This window comes from Zea mays, chromosome 2 (assembly GCF_902167145.1).
Source record: "Zea mays cultivar B73 chromosome 2, Zm-B73-REFERENCE-NAM-5.0, whole genome shotgun sequence".
Lineage (NCBI taxonomy): Eukaryota > Viridiplantae > Streptophyta > Magnoliopsida > Poales > Poaceae > Zea > Zea mays.
Window position 1 is genome coordinate 43,020,191 of NC_050097.1, and position 14,256 is coordinate 43,034,446.

Here is a 14,256-nt window from a genome sequence, read left to right on the forward strand (position 1 = left end):
AGAAGGATGATCTCTTGGACTCTCAAGAGGACTTCCTTATTAAGGAAAACAAAAAGCATGTTAAGGTCAAAAATGCTTATGCTTTACAAGTTGAAAAATGTGAAAAATTGTCTAGTGAGCTAAGCACCTGCCGTGAGACTATTGACAACCTTGGAAATGAAAATGCTAGATTAATTGCTAAGGTTGATTCTCATGTTTGTGATGCTTCAATTCCCAATCTTAGAAATGGCAATGATGATTTGCTTGCTAAGATTAAGGAATTGAATGATTCTCTTGCTAGCCTTAGAGTAGAAAATGAAAATTTGATGGCTAAGGCTAAAGATCTTGATGTTTGCAATGTTACAATTTCCAATCTTAGGGATAACAATGATATTTTGCGTGCTAAGATTGTTGAACTTAATTCTTGCAAACCATCTACATCTACCGTTGAGCACACTTCTATTTGTACTAGATGTAGAGATGTTGATATCAATGCTATTCATGATCACATGGCTTTAATTAAACAACAAAATGATCATATAGCTATGTTAGATGCTAAAATTGCCGAGCATAACTTAGAAAATGAAAAGTTTAAATTTGCTAGAAGTATGCTCTATAATGGGAGACGCCCTGGCATCAAGGATGGCATTGGCTACCAAAGGGGAGACAATGTCAAACTTAATGCCCCTCCTAGAAATTTGTCTAACTTTGTTAAGGGCAAGGCTCCCATGACTCAGGATAACGAGGGTTACATTTTGTACCCTGCCGGTTATTCCGAGAGCAAAATTAGGAGAACTCATTCTAGGAAGTCTCACTCTGGCCCTAACCATGCTTTTATGTATAAGGGTGAGACATCTAGTTCTAGGCAACCAACCCGTGCTAAGTTGCCTAAAAGGAAAACTCCTAATGCATCAAATGAGCATGACATTGCATTCAAAACTTTTGATGCATCTTATGTGCTTACTAACAAATCCGGCAAGGTAGTTGCCAAGTTTGTTGGGGGCAAACACAAGGGTTCCAAGACTTGTGTTTGGGTACCCAAAGTTCTTGTTTCTAATGCCAAAGGACCCAAAACCGTTTGGGTACCTAAAGTCAAGAACTAAAATTGTGTTGTAGGTTTATGCATCCGGGGGCTCAAGTTGGATACTCGATAGCGGATGCACAAACCACATGACAGGGGAGAAGAAGATGTTCTCCTCATATGAGAAAAACCAAGATCCCCAACGAGCTATTACATTCGGGGATGGAAATCAAGGTTTGGTCAAAGGATTGGGTAAAATTGCTATATCACCTGACCATACTATTTCCAATGTTTTTCTTGTAGATTCTTTAGATTACAATTTGCTTTCCGTATCTCAATTATGTCAAATAGGTTACAACTGTTTATTTACTGATGTAGGTGTCACTATCTTTAGAAGAAGTGATGATTCAATAGCATTTAAGGGGGTGTTAGAGGGTCAGCTATACTTGGTAGATTTTGATAGAGCTGAACTCGACACTTGCTTAGTTGCTAAGACTAACTTGGGTTGGCTCTGGCATCGCCGACTAGCCCATGTTGGAATGAAGAATCTTTATAAGCTTCTAAAGGGAGAACACATTTTAGGACTAACAAATGTTAATTTTGTGAAAGACAGGATTTGTAGCGCATGCCAAGCCGGGAAGCAAGTTGGGACTTATCATCCACACAAGAACATCATGACTAGTGACAGGCCACTGGAGCTCCTACACATGGACCTATTCGGCCCGATCGCTTACATAAGCATCGGCGGGAGTAAGTACTGTCTAGTTATTGTGGATGATTATTCTCGCTTCACTTGGGTGTTCTTTTTGCAGGAAAAATCTCATACCTAAGAGACCTTAAAGGGATTCTTGAGATGGGCTCAAAATGAGTTCGGCTTAAGGATCAAGAAAATTAGAAGCGACAACGGGACGGAGTTCAAGAACTCTCAAATTGAAGGCTTCCTTGAGGAGGAGGGCATCAAGCATGAGTTCTCCTCTCCCTACACGCCACAACAAAATGGTGTAGTGGAGAGAAAGAATCGAACTCTATTGGACATGGCAAGAACCATGCTTGATGAGTACAAGATACCGGATCGGTTTTGGGCCGAGGCGGTCAACACCGCTTGCTACGCCATTAACCGGTTATATCTTCACCGAATCCTCAAGAAGACATCCTATGAACTCCTAACCGGTAAAAAGCCAAATATTTCATATTTTAGAGTTTTTGGTAGCAAATGCTTTATTCTTGTTAAGAGAGGTAGAAAATCTAAATTTGCTCCTAAAACTGTAGAAGGCTTTTTACTAGGATATGACTCAAACACAAGGGCATATAGAGTCTTTAACAAGTCCTCAGGACTTGTTGAAGTTTCTTGTGACGTTGTGTTTGATGAGACTAATGGCTCTCAAGTAGAGCAAGTTGATCTTGACGAGATAGGTGAAGAACAGGCTCCATGCATCGCGCTAAGAAACATGTCCATTGGGGATGTGTGCCCTAAGGAATCCGAAGAGCCTCCACATGCACAAGATCAACCATCCTCCTCCACGCAAGCATCTCCGCCAACCCAAAATAAGGACGAGGCTTAAGTTGATGAAGGAGAAGATCAAAGAGATGAGCCCCCTCAAGATGACGACAACAATCAAGGGGGAGATGCAAATGATCAAGACAAGGAGGATGAACAACCAAAGCCGCCACACCCAAGAGTCCACCAAGCAATACAACGAGATCACCCCGTCGACACCATCCTCGGCGACATTCATAAGGGGGTAACCACTCGATCTCGTGTTGCACATTTCTGTGAGCATTACTCTTTTGTTTCCTCTATTGAGCCACACAGGGTAGAGGAAGCACTCCAAGATTCGGATTGGGTGATGGCGATGCAAGAAGAGCTCAACAACTTCACGAGGAACGAGGTATGGCATTTAGTTCCACGTCCTAACCAAAATGTTGTAGTAACCAAGTGGGTCTTCCGCAACAAACAAGACGAGCATGGTGTAGTGACAAGGAACAAAGCTCGACTCGTGGCCAAGGGGTATTCACAAGTCGAAGGTTTGGATTTTGGTGAAACCTATGCACCCGTAGCTAGGCTTGAGTCCATTCGCATATTATTAGCCTATGCTACTTACCATGGCTTCAAGCTTTACCAAATGGACGTTAAGAGTGCCTTCCTCAATGGACCAATCAAGGAGGAGGTCTATGTTGAGCAACCTCCCGGCTTTGAAGATAGTGAGTACCCTAACCATGTTTATAGGCTCTCCAAGGCGCTTTATGGGCTCAAGCAAGCCCCAAGAGCATGGTATGAATGCCTTAGAGATTTCCTTATTGCTAATGGCTTCAAAGTCGGCAAGGCCGATCCTACTTTATTCACTAAAACTCTAGACAATGATTTGTTTGTATGCCAAATTTATGTTGATGATATAATATTTGGGTCTACTAACGAATCTACATGTGAAGAATTTAGTAGGATCATGACAAAGAAATTCGAGATGTCAATGATGGGGGAGTTGAAGTATTTTCTAGGATTCCAAGTCAAGCAACTCCAAGAGGGCACCTTCATTAGCCAAACGAAGTATACTCAAGATATTCTAAGCAAGTTTGGAATGAAGGATGCCAAGCCCATCAAGACACCCATGGGAGCCAATGGGCATCTCGACCTCAACACGGCAGTGTATTTCAAACCAAGTCATAGGTATATTGAAAGGGAATTGGAGTCTTCGGCGAAGACAAAGGCTTCCACTCCACTCTACTACTCATCCTTCGTCGTCGCTCCGCCTCACTCTCCATCTTTGGTATAATCTTCACTCATATGTTTTATTTGCCAAAGGGGAGAAAATAGTTAACAAAGGGCTTATATCTCACTCAAAGTATCCGTTTTTGACGATTCATGCCAAAGGGGGAGAAAGTATGAGCCCAAAGCAAAAGGACCGCACCACCACCCTAATTTTAAAAATTAATGATTTTCAATTCGTAAATTTCAAATTGGTATCTCTTTGTGTTCTAAAGGGGGAGCAAGTAGTATTTTCAAAATTAATGTCTTAAAAACCATCTTGAACACTAAGAGGAGAATTTATTTGAGGGGGAGTTTTGTTTAGTCAAAGGAAAAGCATTTGAAACAAAGGAAGAAAATTTCAAACTTGAAAATGCTTCGCAAAATTCTTATTCATTTACCTTTGACTATCTTGCAAAAGGACTTTGAAAAGAATTTACAAAAGAATTTGCAAAAACAAAACATGTGGTGCAAATGTGGTCCAATATGTTAAAAACAAAGAAACAATCCATGCACATCATGTAAGTATTTATATTGGCTCAATTCCAAGCAACCTTTGCACCTACATTATGCAAACTAGTTCATTTATACACTTTTACAGTTGCTTTGGTCTGTGTTGGCATCAATCACCAAAAAGGGGGAGATTGAAAGGGAATTAGGCTTACACCTAGCCCCTAATTAATTTTGGTGGTTGAATTACCCAACACAAATATTTGGACTAACTAGTTTGCTCTAGTGTATAAGTTATACAGGTGCCAAAGGTTCACACTTAGCCAATAAAAAGACCAAGTTTTGGGTTCGACAAAAGAGCAAAGGGACTACCGAAGGCTCCTCTGGTCTGGCGCACCGGACTGTCCGGTGTGCCACCGGACATGTCCGGTGCACCAGAGGACTCCAAACTCAAACTCGTCACCTTCGGGAATTTCCAGAGGCAACTCCGCTATAATTCACCGGACTGTCCGGTGTACACCGGACATGTCTGGTGCTCCAAGGAAGAGCGGTCTCCGGAACTCGCCAGCCTCGGGAATTCACTTCAGCTTCTTCGCTAAAATTCACCGGACTGTCCGGTGTACACTGGACTGTCCGGTGCAACAGCGAGGCAACGGCTATTTCGGCGCCAACGGCTACCTGCGACGCATTTAATGCGCGCCAGAAGCACGCAGTCGTCAGGCACGCGGGAGCAGGCGCACCGGACAATCTACAGTTCATGTCCGGTGCGCCACCGGACATCAAGGCGGGCCCAGAGATAGAGCTCCAACGGTCGAATCCCAACGGATTTGGTGACGTGGCTGTCGCACCGGACTGTCCGGTGCGCCATCGAACAGACAGCCTCACCAAACGGCTAGTTTGGTGGTTGGGGCTATAAATACCCCAACCACCCACCATTCATTGTATCCAAGATTTCCAGCTTCCAACCACTATACAAGAGCTAGCATTCATTACAAAGCACACCAAAAGAGATCAAATCCTCTCCCAACTCTTCACAAAGCCTTAGTGACTAGAGAGAGTGATCTGTAGTGTCCATTTGAGCTCTTGCGCTTGGATCGCTTCTTTTTCTTTGGCATTCTTTCTTGTGATCAAACACTCACTTGTAATTGAGGCAAGAGACACCAATCGTGTGGTGGTCCTTGCGGGAAGTTTGATTCCCAAGTGATTTGAGAAGAGAAGCTCACTCGGTCCGAGGGACCGTTTGAGAGAGGGAAGGGTTGAAAGAGACCCGGCCTTTGTGGCCTCCTCAACGGGGAGTAGGTTTGAGAGAACCGAACCTCGGTAAAACAAATCCGCGTGTCTCACCTCATTATTCGCTTGCGATTTGTTTTGCGCCCTCTCTCGCGGACTCTATTATATTTCTAACGCTAACCCGGCTTGTAGTTGTGATTATTTTTGAGAATTTCAGTTTCGCCCTATTCACCCCCCCTCTAGGCGACTTTCAGTCACCTTTGCATTAAATGCCCCTTCGATTCGGACGGTTGGCGTGGCGACTTGGCCAAGGTTGCTTCTTGGTGAAGACTGTGCCTCGGGGCGAGCCGAAGGTGTGTCCGTTGCCGGAGGGGGTTCTCGGGCGAGACGTAAATCCTCCGGGATCGGCTGCCCTTGCCCGAGGCTGGGCTCGGGCGAGGCGTGATCGCGTCCTCAAATGGACCGATCCTTGACTTAATCGCACCCATCAGACCTTTGCAGCTTTGTGCTGATGGAGGTTACCAGCTGAGATTTAGGAGTCTTGAGAGTACCCCTAATTATGGTCCCGACAGCTGCTATAAACGAAAACAAACGTGTTAAGACGTCCGCTCTTATCGGTGAAATATTAATGGAGGTGAACAATTTAAGTTGCTCGCCTTCATTAATGAGCGATCGACAGAGGCAGTCGCTCTTATGTTGCTCGTCTTCGTCCATTCCTACGTATAAATGCAGCTCCCCAACCATCCCCATTTTTTTGTCCACCATCTAACCCTCTCCTTTTAGCGAGGTTTGAACTCTCAAACTCTAAAAAAAATCACGATTTTTAGGTGAGGATTGCTCTTGGATTATTTGAAGAGGACATCGTAGGAGGTTGCTATGCATTTTCACATCATTGTTCTGCTCTCACAACATTTTTTCATAAAGTGATCGCCTTTGTTGATGAGGTTAACAAAAGCGGTTATAACATTCGCTTCCGCAAGACCGCATCAACACAGGCTTTTGTGGACGCCTTCGTTAACCTAAAACGATTGCATGCAAAAACATTTATATACTAGTGCAACTCGCCACCGCTACCCCTCACACCCCCTCCTTATAAGCCTGGATAGTTGCAAAATCTAAACCCCAACCTTTGTTGTTGTTGTTGCCGCCTGGTCCACCATCCAGCCATGTCAACCTCGCTAGCCATTTTGCCCATCGTTTGTCCCCTTCTTCATCGACTCTAATTACATGTGCGTTAGTGGTACATTCCAACCCTATAAAAATTGAGAGCATATGAGGTGCACTTGATCTTTTGGTGCATATATTGAATCGTTGTCATACATCTATCTAACAATGCTGTCATTCCTCTTATTTTCTACACAGGGAAGAGTGCAGTTAGCAAGGGTATTCTTTATGAAATATACAAAACTAAAGGTGAAGATATGGAAGCGCGTTAAATCTTATACGGATGATCGTGATTTAATATGTATCCATGTATACCTGATATCCTAGAAGGAATTTGGTCTTTTTTAGCTGCCCAAAACTGCATGAGGCCCTAGATCGTTCTATGCGGCGGTGTAGAAGCCGTCCAAATCTCACCGTGGATCACAATTCACGCAGCGTTGCGGGCTTGCGGCGTCCCCGTCTTTCCCCACCGGCAGGCGCCAGCTTCAGCTAAACGACGCCGCACCAGGAAAAAGGTCTACCTTCCGATATTCCACTGTCTTGTTTCCATTCTCCCCTCCTCTCCGGCTCTCCCTCCCCCGACAGCTGCCCCCGCATGGTGTGATCAGGCCATCTGGTGCGGGAAGAAAAGACGCGACACAGCGAGCCATGCTCCCGCCGCGCGCCGCCGCCGTGCCGCTGCTGCTGCTGGCCCTGGCGGCCGGCGCGGCCCGGGGCGCCGACGACCTGGCATCGGACGCCGTGGCGCTGCAAGCCTTCCTCGCGCCATTCGGATCCGCGACCGTGTCGTGGAACTCGTCCCAGCCGACATGCTCCTGGACGGGTGTCGTCTGCACCGGCGGCCGCGTCACGGAGATCCACCTGCCCGGGGAAGGCCTCCGGGGCGCGCTCCCCGTCGGCGCGCTCGGCGGGCTCAACAAGCTCGCCGTGCTGTCGCTGCGGTACAACGCGCTCTCCGGCCCGCTGCCTCGGGACCTCGCCTCCTGCGTCGAGCTCCGGGTGATCAACTTGCAGTCCAACCTCCTCTCGGGGGAGCTCCCGGTGGAGGTGCTGGCGCTACCGGCGTTGACGCAGCTCAACCTCGCGCAGAACCGCTTGTCGGGGAGGATATCGCCGGCCATTGCCAAGAACGGGCGGCTGCAGCTGCTCTTCCTGAACGGCAACCGCCTTACCGGAGAGCTACCGAACGTCAGCATGCCGTCGCTCACCGCGCTAAACGTCTCCTTCAACAACCTCAGCGGCGAGATACCCAAGAGCTTCGGCGGCATGCCGTCCACGTCTTTCCTCGGCATGCCGTTGTGCGGCAAGCCCCTCCCGCCGTGCCGAGCGCCGGGTTCGGAAGCATCGCCGTCTCAGCCTCCCACTCCCACGCTTCGGCCCGAGGCACCGGCCCCGACTGACAACCGCGGACGGGGCAGGCATCACCTCGCCGGCGGCGCCATCGCTGGCATTGTGGTTGGCTGCGCGTTTGGCTTCCTCCTGATCGCGGCCGTCCTCGTCCTCGTGTGTGGCGCGCTGCGGCGGGAGCCGAGACCGACATACCGCAGCCGTGACGCCGTTGCGGCGGAGCTGGCCCTGCACAGCAAAGAGGCAATGAGCCCCAACGGCTACACCCCACGTGTCTCAGACGCGCGACCGCCGCCCCCGCCTTCAGTCCCGCCACCGCCAGCCGTCTCCGCCGCAGCCGTGGGGCGGAAGAAGCTCTTCTTCTTCGGTAGGATTCCCCGGCCCTACGACCTCGAGGACCTGCTCCGCGCGTCCGCCGAGGTTCTTGGCAAGGGCACGCACGGGACCACGTACAAGGCCGCGATCGAGTCTGGGCCGGTCATGGCGGTGAAGCGCCTCAAGGAGACCTCGTTGCCCGAACGCGAGTTCCGGGACAAGGTCGCGGCCATCGGCGGGATCGACCACCCAAATGTCGTGCCCCTGCAGGCCTATTACTTCAGCAAGGACGAGAAGCTTATGGTGTACGAGTTCGTGGCCATGGGCAGCCTTTCCTCCATGCTTCACGGTACGTGCTCTGTTCTTGCCAAGCGACCTGCGAATCTGCGATCCCTCTCTGTCCTGTTTTGATGGCCGAATTGAATGGTTTTTTTTTCTTTCTTTTCTGACGGGGTTTCTTACCGCAGGCAATCGCGGCTCCGGCCGGTCGCCACTGAGCTGGGAGTCGAGGAGGCGCATCGCTTTGGCCTCGGCGCGCGGTCTCGAGTACATCCACGCCACGGGCTCCATGGTCACGCACGGCAACATCAAGTCGTCCAACATCCTCTTGAGCCGCACCGTGGACGCGCGCGTGGCCGACCACGGGCTCGCGCACCTCGTCAACCCGGCGGGCGCGGCGACGACGACCCGCGTCGCGGGGTACCGCGCGCCCGAGGTGGTGGCGGACCCGCGGCGGGCGTCGCAGAAGGCGGACGCGTACAGCTTCGGCGTGCTGCTCCTGGAGCTGCTGACGGGGAAGGCCCCGGCGCACGCGGTGCTGCACGACGAGGGCGTGGACCTCCCGCGCTGGGCGCGGTCCGTGGTGAAGGAGGAGTGGACGTCCGAGGTGTTCGACACGGAGCTGCTCAGGCACCCGGGCGCCGAGGACGAGATGGTGGAGATGCTGCGGCTGGCCATGGACTGCACCGAGCCCGCTCCGGACCAGCGGCCGGCCATGCCCGAGATCGTGGCGCGCATCGAGGGGCTCGGCGGCACGGCGTCGACGTCGACGGCGACGGCGCGGTCCGGCCGGAGTGCGTCCGTGGACGAGGCGGACGACCGGCCGCTGAGGACCACCGGATCGATCCGTCAGAGCTGAGGTCCGTCCGCGTCCGATCACTTGTGTTATTGTCACTGACGGAAGGTTCTGAACAAGGGGGAAAAAAAGAAGAGATCTTTCTGTTCTGTCTTCTTGCGCTTGTCGTAGGGGCGTTGTCGTGTGCTGTTTATTCTTTCATGCGTCTCTTGACGCTTGTTCGCCCTCAGATGAATTCTTTCGTTTTAGCAGCGGTGATGAGTGTGCGCTGATGGTGTGTGAATTGGTGGTGATAGTAATGCAATGTGTAATTGCTTCTAGTACCTGAAGGGTGTTCGATTGAAAAGTTTAGCCTCGAGTCCTGCCTCAGCAGATTTTTCATGTCCGATCGTGCGTGCGTGTCATGTTCACCTGCCACCTGCACCACGGAACTCGGAGTTGCTTCTCTGCCCAGTACCACTGCTCGCTGCATTGACAGGAGTAATAACGACCTCATCAAATCACAAGCTGCAAAAAAAAAACTGTTTCTCTGCAGTCAATGACGGCGTCGTCCCAACCTCGCAGGCATCATCCAGAGCCACAGACGACTTGTTCCTGAACAAGCGACCGAGTCGGGCGAAGACGACAGACCAGACGCGAACCGAATGACGTAACGCTGGTTGTACACTGCGAGACACAGGAGAGATTGCCGAGCAAGCAAACGCGAACATGGCCGCGCTCGTAGTCGTAGTACCCCTTCTGGGCCGTACCTGCCTGCCGACCACGAACCGACGGCATGTTGCGTGCATCAATTCTCGAAGGGGGGAAAAAATAGAGAAGAGGGATGGATGCTGGGGGAGCTGGATAGATAGATCATGCACGGGCACGGCCTGCCATGTTTGGTTGTCAGGCTTTATAAAAAAGAAAGAAAGGCGGGGCGATGGAGCCGAGTCGCTCCCCCACTACGAGTCCACAAACAATCACTGGTCGATCTCCCGGCAATAATGCTCGCCGCTGCATTATTGCTGGCCTCGCCGGATCGCCGGCGCAGCTGCAGCTCCATCGCTTGCTTCCCGTTCTCGTCCACGGCGCGCTCTTCCGGGCAGCGAAGGCGTTTTGCCTTTTGCTTCGACGCCGCTGGATCTGAAGCGACGAGTCGCGCAGGGGCACAGCGACCACAGCAGCACTGTACCGGCGGGTTACTACGAGCTGGCAACTGGCAGGCGCACGAACAGGCGCGACGCGTCCAAAAGAAGGAACTGATGTGCAGCACGGCAAGGTACCGGCAGGCAGGCGTCGTGCGCTGCAGTAACTGATGCCGGCCTGCACCGCACCGCACCGCACGGCCTGATCGGTCTACTCCTTCGCCTTTTTTCGCTGCGTACAGGCTACAGGGTCCCTGCCAGCCGGCTGGGTTGGGACGTGCACATCAGATCAGCGCCTAGCTTCCGTCGTGGGTGGGGGCAGGCGTCGGCCGGCCCGGAACCGGAACCGGCGGAGGGAAGGGTGCGGTGGTGGAGCCCCCGGCCAGCCTCAGCAGCTGCACTTGGCAAAGTGCGTGCCACCACGTGCCGTGCGGGCGGTGGGTGTCCCCTCTGGAACAGCGCGGCGGCCGGCCACCACGGCTAGGCCACCGCCAGTCCGCCACGGCCACACCTCCTGCGAGTGAGCGCGGCGTCGGTGTTTAAGGCTATTCACAGTAGAGGTTTCATGGGTGTTTCATGTATTAATTAGCCTGCTACATCAGCTATTTTGATGACATGTCACATCATTTATGAAGAAAGAGTTTTATGGAGTTTCATGGTGTCGGGGACCATAATTAGAGGTACCCTCAAGACTCCTAATTCTCAGCTGGTAACCCCCATCAGCATAAAGCTGCAAAGGCCTGATGGGTGCGATTAAGTCAGGGATCAGTCCATTCGAGCGACTCGATCACGCCTCGCCCGAGCCTAGCCTCGGACAAGGGCAGCCGACCCCGGAGAATTTCCGTCTCGCCCGAGGCCCCCCTCCAACGGCGGACACATCTTCGGCTCGCCCGAGGCCCTGCCTTCGCTAAGAAGCAACCCTGACTAAATCGCCGCACCGACCGACCAAGTCGCAGGAGCATTTAACGCAAAGGTGGCCTGACACCTTTATCCTGACGCGCGCCCTCCGGCAGAGCCGAAGTGACCGTCGTCACTTCGCAGCTCCACTGACCGGTCTGACAGAAGGACAGCGCCGCCTGCGCCACTTCGACTGCAGTGCCACTTGACAGAGTGATACTGACAGGAAGCCAGGCCCTGCCAAAGGCGCCATAGGAAGCTCCACCCGACCCAGGGCTCGGACTCGGGCTAAGACCCGGAAGACGGCGAACTCCGCTCCGCCCGACCCAGGGCTCGGACTCGGGCTCAGCCCCGGAAGACGGCGAACTCCGCTCCGCCCGACCCAGGGCTCGAACTCGGGCTAAGACCCGGAAGACGGCGAACTCCGCTCCGCCCGACCCAGGGCTCGGACTCGGGCTAAGACCCGGAAGACGGCGAACTTCGCTCCGCCCGACCCAGGGCTCGGACTCGGGCTAAGACCCGGAAGACGACGAGCTCCGCTTCGCACGACCCCAGGGCTCGGGCTCGGGCTCAGCCCCAGAAGACGACGAACTCCGCTTCGCCCGACCCCAGGGCTCGGACACCGCCCTGGCCTCTGCCGACGACCTCCGCCTCGCCCGACCCAGGGGCTCGGACTCGGCCTCGGCCATGGAAGACAGACTCGACCTCGGCTTCGGAGGAGCCTCCACGTCGCCCAACCTAGGGCGCAGGCCAGCCACGTCAACAGGAAGCACCATCATCACCCTACCCCGAGCTGACTCGGGCCGCAGAGAACAAGACTGGTGTCCCATCTGACTGTCTCCACCAGATAGGCAATGATGGCGCCCCGCATGCCCTGTGACGACGGCGGCTCTCAGCTCTCTTACGGAAGCAGGAGGACGTCAGCAAGGACACAACCGCTCCGACAGCTGTCCCTCCGCCAGGCTCCGCCGCTCCTCCGACGGCCACGACATCACACTAGCTGGGTTCCAAGATCTCTCCGGCTGCCACATTGGCATGTACTCCGGGCACTAGCTCTCCCTCGCTAGACACGTAGCACTCTGCTACACCCCCATTGTACACCTGGATCCTCTCCTTGCGTCTATAAAAGGAAGGACCAGGGCCTCTTAGAGAAGGTTGGGCGCGCGGGACGAGGACGGGACAGGCGCTCTCTTGGGGCCGCTCGCTTCCCTCACCCGCGTGGACGCTTGTAACCCCCTACTGCAAGCGCACCCGACCTGGACGCGGGACGAACACGAAGGCCGCGGGATTCCCACCTCTCTCACGCCGGTCTCCGGCCGCCTCGCTCCTTTCCCCCCTTCGCGCTCGCCCACGCGCTCGACCCATCTGGGCTGGGGCACGCGGCACTCACTCGTCGGCCTGAGGGACCCCCCGGTCTCGAAACGCCGACAGTTGGCGCGCCAGGTAGGGGCCTGCTGCGTATTGACGAATAGCTTCCCGTCGAGCTCCAGATGGGCAGTCTCCAACAACCTCTCCAACCCGGGACGGTGCTCCGTTCCGGGAGTCTTGAGTTCATGTCCCTCGACGGCAGCTACGACATGATACTCCTTCCACCGCCGCGCGACAACGACGATGGCGGCCGACAGCCCGCCCGCCGGCGGCGGAATCGACGACGTCTTCCCCGCGTGGCGGAAGAACAACATTCGAGCTCGCCCCGTCCTCTCCCCCGCCAACGGAGGAGGAGGCGGGGCAACCAAGGCCAAGCAGGAGGCCGCGTCTCGTCGGCTGTCGAGCGAGTCGACGTCCCTAGCACCCCAACGGGGGGCGCGTTGGGCGTCGACCTCGCGTTTGAGACGAAGGCGAGCGCCGTCTCCCCGCGACACGCCAATCCCGAGCAAGTGGACGACGCCAGCGCGCTTGCGAAAAGCTTGCAGGACGTCGCCCTCGTACCTAAGGCGACGATGCGGTCAGTCCTCGACGTCACTTCATCGCCGCTCGACGACCAAAAGGTACCAACCGATTCCCATCCTACGTCATTTGTACTCAGCCTCAACCCGCCTAGCAATCTTGCTTTGGCGGGCGCCCTTGTAGAGGCGAGTGCAAACCCTCTGGGGTTTCGCTTGCGGTCGCCTTGGGACCGGCTGACTGACGTCTCGACCTACGGGCCCTCTGGGTCCGAGGAAGATGACGACCCCAACATCTGTTGGGATTTCTCTGGATTTGGCAACCCCAGTGCCATGCGGAACTTCATGACCGCATGTGACTACTGCCTCTCCGACTGTTTCGACGGTAGTCGCAGCCTCGACGACGAGGACTGCGGCCCAAGCCGCGAATGTTTCCATGTCGATCTAGGGGGTCCCTCCGAAGGCAATCATCTCGGCATGCCGGAGGACGGTGCTCCCCCTGGGCCGGTGCCTCGCGCTGACATCCCGCGGGAGCTAGCTGTGGTCCCCGTTCCAGCGGGGGTTACGACCCACAGCTCGAGCAAGTCCGCGGGGCGCAGGCCAGGATCGACGAGGGAGCAGGAGCGCTTGAGCCGATCCGCCGGGACGTCGGGCAGGTATGGGCGGGCCAACCCCCGGCCGGAGAAATACGTCACCTGCCCCAGGGTCTCCAGCACCGCGTCGCCGATGTCGTCAGGGTCAGGCCACCACCTGCATCCAGTGGGGTCGGTCAGAACCTGGCCGCAGCAGCGATGCTCCTCTGTGCGATGCCGGAGCCATCCACCACCGAGGGTCGGCGAATCCAGGGAGAGCTCAAAAATCTCCTGGAAGGCGCCGCGGTCCGACGGGCCGAGAGCACTGCCTCCCGAAGGCAAGGATACCCCTCGGAACCTCATGCCGCGACTTCCCAATTCATGCAGGAAGCCTCGGTCTACACCGGGCGCACGCGCAACACCGCGCCTGCGGCCCCGGGCCACCTCGGCAACGAG

The 14,256-nt window shown here is 54.2% G+C and overlaps 1 protein-coding gene and 1 long non-coding RNA gene across 4 annotated transcripts; one reads left to right on the forward strand and one right to left on the reverse strand.

Annotated features, from left to right (window-relative positions):
- Positions 1-6,481: 6,481 nt before the first annotated feature.
- Positions 6,482-9,682, forward strand: LOC103646356 (probable inactive receptor kinase RLK902). Of its 3 annotated transcripts, XM_035965261.1 has the most exons (5): positions 6,482-6,652; positions 6,786-6,836; positions 6,936-7,102; positions 7,196-8,598; positions 8,717-9,682. In XM_035965261.1, exons 4-5 carry the CDS (start codon positions 7,236-7,238, stop codon positions 9,385-9,387), a joined length of 2,034 nt encoding a protein of 677 aa, XP_035821154.1. In that variant the 5' UTR covers positions 6,482-6,652; positions 6,786-6,836; positions 6,936-7,102; positions 7,196-7,235; the 3' UTR covers positions 9,388-9,682. The 3 variants fall into 3 exon arrangements, with proteins under 3 accessions (XP_035821154.1, XP_020403868.1, XP_020403867.1); XM_020548279.3 differs by having other exon boundaries at positions 6,936-8,598; XM_020548278.3 differs by having other exon boundaries at positions 6,482-8,598.
- Positions 9,580-11,092, reverse strand: LOC103646357 (uncharacterized). Its single transcript, XR_002267143.3, has 2 exons — positions 9,882-11,092; positions 9,580-9,790 (listed from the first exon to the last, which is right to left on the reverse strand). It is a non-coding gene; the product is annotated as an uncharacterized lncRNA (long non-coding RNA).
- Positions 11,093-14,256: the final 3,164 nt, after the last annotated feature.